This window comes from Anopheles aquasalis, chromosome 2 (genome assembly GCF_943734665.1).
Source record: "Anopheles aquasalis chromosome 2, idAnoAquaMG_Q_19, whole genome shotgun sequence".
Classification (NCBI taxonomy): Eukaryota; Metazoa; Arthropoda; class Insecta; order Diptera; family Culicidae; genus Anopheles; species Anopheles aquasalis.
The window spans coordinates 53163147-53168146 of NC_064877.1; the positions used below are offsets into that span (position 1 = coordinate 53163147).

The 5000-nt window shown below is 42.6% G+C and overlaps 1 protein-coding gene across 3 annotated transcripts in view; it reads left to right on the plus strand.

The window, feature by feature from the left end:
* Positions 1 to 5000, plus strand: part of LOC126571592 (tyrosine-protein phosphatase Lar) — a 201943-nt gene that overhangs the window by 158581 nt on the left and 38362 nt on the right. For all 3 annotated transcript variants that reach the window (XM_050230241.1, XM_050230242.1, XM_050230243.1), the window contains exons 9-11: positions 568 to 954; positions 1126 to 1259; positions 1521 to 1671. In XM_050230241.1, the coding sequence (XP_050086198.1) occupies positions 568 to 954; positions 1126 to 1259; positions 1521 to 1671 (672 nt within the window). The remainder of the gene's footprint in view (positions 1 to 567; positions 955 to 1125; positions 1260 to 1520; positions 1672 to 5000) is intronic.

The window sequence follows — 5000 nt, forward strand, 5'->3', positions numbered from 1 at the left end:
AATTTTTTTCCATATATTTATATATATTTTTCCAGTAATCAACATGATAAATTAGGCTAACTGTAAGTTTATGTTTGCTTACAAAATAAATATTTGTAAATTTGCTCATCAACAAGAGGGGTCTGGGAACAACAAGAGGGGTCGGGGAATCATCGTCACTTTCGTTCCGAGTCAAGGAATGATCCCATCCATTTTGCTCCAAACTGGTTTTGACGGTTACGATAATACTGTTGGCAACGGGCTGGCCCTGTACTGCACCAGTTGACCGAGTTGATCTCTCTTATTGACATTTCGATTTGTCCAAAACAAATCACATCTGAGCCCGATGAGAACGTGTTCTCGTATCCCTTCCGAAATGATGTCTCGTTGGGCATTTCTGCGAGGCGTTTTCAATCTTGTTGGCAGCTCGGTCACGCGTTGGTCACGTAAGCACGATTCTTAGGAGGCTGGTATGTGCTATTTGTTAACCAATCCCTCCGCGTGATCCCGATATGAACCACCTCACTGGAAATTTAATCGATCTTTTGTCGCGTACTCATGTTATCCTTTTCAACTTTCCCATTGCAGGAAGCCTACAAATTGACAACAGCGAAGAAAGTGACATGGGCAAGTACGAGTGTGTGGCTGAGAATTCCGTCGGTACAGAGCATACAAAGCCGATGCCACTGTATGTTAAGGTACGCCGCGTACCACCCACATTTTCTCGTCCTCCTGAACCGGTCTATGAGGTCATGCTCGGGGCGAACCTAACGCTAACATGCGTCGCCGTCGGTTCCCCGATGCCATCCGTCAAGTGGCGCATGGGCGTCGATCAGGATTTGACACCAGAAAACGACGTCCCGGTCGGGCGAAATGTACTCGAGCTGAGCAACATTCGAGTCAGCACTAATTACACCTGCATAGCCCGATCGTCTCTCGGTGTCATCGAAGCTACCTCCCTGGTCAAAGTTCAATGTAAGTGAAGGCGCAAAGTTCACCCATGTTCCAGGTCATCGAAACAGCTGTCCGTCCCATACACCCCCTTGGGATGACTTCTAGTAGACTCAGCGTGCTCGATAAATAATAATTGGCTATCTATTCTCTTCAAATTTCGAATTCCTTTTCCTTCTTTACGCCTTACTCCAGCATTGCCAGCTGCGCCGACGGATGTCACAATATCCGAGGTAACTGCCACGCAAGTGCGGCTCGAATGGTCGTACAAGGGACCGGAAGATTTGCAATACTATGTCATCCAGTATAAGCCGAAGAACGCGAATCAGGCAAGTGTCACATTATCGGCAGCGCTCTTAGGTTGATCATTTTTCAAAGATCCAATCACTCAACCGGGCCACACGGCTATCGGTTATCATAAACTGACAAGTATGCTAGCATCGTAATTGACAACTTTATTAATGGTTTTCGCATTCCCGTTTCTTTGCACGGTACGCTCGACGCGTCATACGACAATTGCGAACCTGACACGAACGACATTCGCGTTCACGCCACCGGCGGACGGCCTCAATCGATGGTGGCCATTATAGGCGTTCAGCGAGATCAGTGGCATTATTACGATGTTCTACGTTGTACGTACATTGAGTCCGTACACCGAGTATGAGTTCTATGTGATAGCGGTGAACAACATAGGTCGAGGACCACCGTCACTACCGGCCACGACGACTACAGGGGAGACAGGTATAAACACAGTGCTAACATATTTCCATCTGTCCAATATTTCGTTGGTACGCATCGGCCATCAGCATACACACGATAGCCTACTACCCTTTCTAGCATATTTGGCATATCACACTGCATTGGAAGTACAGTGGAGAGATGACATAACATCACTAACCCTCTAAACTGCCAGAATAGTGTAATAACGGAAGGGAAACACAACCACTGAGCATGTTGTGTCTTTTGTAGCTGCGTGAGAGCACTTCTCTCTGATCAACGCTTGTAACCCTACCAAACCATTGCTGCTATCACATTTAAATCACATTGATACATTGATACCTTGAGCCGTATATTGAGAGCATGATTGATATTAATAACCTATTTTTTCGATATTCGATCCATTCCTGTTGGTGGAAAATTACGTCCATCCCTTTTTTATTTTCTTAAACTACATACTAACGTTGCGTACGGTCGCTCCAAAAGAAATAGGAGTACCTAAAACGCACAATCGGAGCACCTCGATGCTCCACTGGTTTGCTGGCTACGTTGGCAATTGTTTTCTTCTTTGCTAAGTGTATTAAGGGAAAGCGTCGAACAGTCTTATCGAGACAGGAGGCAACAGGAACTCATTTCTGCGGCTCTATTTTCATTAAATATCAATCACTTTGCAGCCAATTATTCATTATTTGTTCAATTTATCTTTATTAAAAGTGAGTGTAATGGCGATGAGGGCGAGGAAGGCGCGGGCTCCTTCTCTCACGTACGCCCACAGTCATGAATCATTTTCAATCAGCATCAGCGATACGGCAAAGTCCCGCTTGGTGGTTTTCCCCCAAATACGATGTTTTATTTTAACGCACAACGGAATCGGCGTGCTCCGGCCAACGATGAAATTTTATTGATTGCGTATTGGCGTGGTTTGAAATCAGAACCTCTTGGCCCCGACGGTGTGGTTTTCGAATTTCATTGCTGTGGTCTCCACACATCCACACATTTTCATACGAATCCTTCACTTTTTCAAATCACTTTTACTGTTTTTCTTCTGTTCTCTTTTATCGGGATATCGATAACAAATATGTCGCTTATAGTGGCGATGCAAATAAAAAATAATCGTGATATCGATAGCGAGTAGAGATCCTGAAAAAGCCTATACTTTTTCGACTGATATGGGATGAAAAATGAACGATAACTTTACAAACAAACTGACCGTCTGCCGGCAGAATATGCATGATCAACTGATACGCCACACCAGCTATCGTATTCGGGCCAATCGCTTTGGTCCGTTAGGACCGGTTAAGGATCTTAACTTTCATCCTTGTTATGAAACGCATGTTATGCTCTGGCAAAACCGCAATCAATCGTACAAACAAATATTTGGACCGTTTTCGATTCCGTGTACGCTTCCTTCCTCTCTTGCTCCGTTCTCCGTTGTACAAATGATGACTGATTGATCCAAACGGTCGATGTTTTGATTCGCGTGTATGCAGAGTGCATGCTATGGCCGCGGTGTTACGGGTACCGGGTGTGGATCCGAGAACAAGAAAGAACGGAAACCACCCAGCTAGTACGGAAGAACGAATGATTGGTCGCTTGGTTGGCTTGGTTTAGCAGCGCCTCGTTCACTCTCTCTCTCTCTCTTGCTTACTAGACAGTCCTTTTTGGTTATCGGTCCTGTTCGAGCATAATGTTATTACTATTATTCGCAGAATATCATAATATTTACCGCATTCGTACGTCTCGTTTCCTGTTGTTCATGCGTGGGTATATGTCATGTTGTTCATGCGTGGGTATATGATGACTGCACCGTGGCAAACTCCGGAACATTTATCGAGTTTATCTTTCATTTCGGATCGAAATAACAGAACAGAAACCATCCTCCCCACGGTCATGTTTTTATTTTCATTCGTTGTCTCGATTTGGCCTTTCTCCCTACCATGTGTATGTACGGTGATGCGTGCTTTCTGTCACAATCGGCTTCGGACATACACCGCATGTATTTCTGTGGGCGATTCGAACCCGCTGTTAACGCAAGCTTGACTTAATAAATCATATTGCGGGGACTCCGGGACGTGGTTGGCTGTAGATTGTTTGTATTTCTTTTGCTGCAGCTTGGTAAGATTGGAGAAACGAGATGAAAGATAAGCTGGCTTTCATTTTCTTCTCGCCTATGGTGAAGAATAAATGAATTTCCCTTTTTACCGACTAGTCCGTCTCTGTACAAATGATGAAAGATAATTTGTTTTATAGGCCAGAGATTGCTATCAAACAATGGAAATCGTTCGTATTCTCCCTTGGGAACAAAACAAAATATCTTCACTGAACCTCTCCTTTTTCCGTATCCCGGATGTTATCTCCTGGGATTTGCAGGATTTAAATCTGATATCGTTTATCATTGTATGGGTTTGTTTGATTGAACTTAAAAAACTGATTGATAAGATAAAATTGTATTTTTTTTTTGTTCATTGCAAAGATTATATGTAGCATAATGAAAAGCGCTTAATTTTCAATGTAACCACGAATAAATCAAATGTTTTCTATACACACTTAATTTACAACCAATAAACGCGAGTCATCGTCATCGTTAATGTTACTTAGAAAACTGTTTTTTCCTAAATTTTTTCATGCGCCTTCCCTGAAACTTTGCGTCTATACGGGACAACAAATAACGGTGTTTTGTGTTGTGTTGCCGTTGAACGACCCATTGTAATGACTATAATCCGCATTGCCATTTTCCGTATCAAATTTTGCTTTGGATTTTGGAAAAATTTATAAAAATGCGTCTAAAATGAACACAAACTACCTCGTTCGTCACCGCGCTACTACTGCGCATCGAACTGGCTCGTCGGTGGCTCCTGTGGCCAAATGATGAATGTAAGTGTAACAGTTTTGTTCGTGTAAAACGTGATTTTTGGTTTTTGTAGCGACTTTACAACACACCCAAAAACCCCTGACCATTAGGCACCTTTGCATCTTTTCTTTTGTGCAAGAATTCCCACCCTTGTGCACTCTTCACTTCGCATCCTTAGCTGCAAAATGAACGAGATTTATAAAAAAAAAACGTTACGTTAACAGCGAGCACCAAAAAATTTACCAAAAACATAAGAACTCATTTTTTGGATCCTGACGCGTGTTTGTCTGTCGAGTAGAATGAATTTCATGATTTTTCACTTTCTACTGATTGACACAATAGGAGTATGCACAAGTTATCTTTTTTGCGACCTTTTTTTTTACTGAAAACAGCAATCAAATTGAAGAACGCGTTTTTCCAAGAACATCAAATTATGTTTTTCTATCATCTGTATATAATATCTGTGTGTGATTTGAAAGACGTTTGTTTTAAAGTTATATGC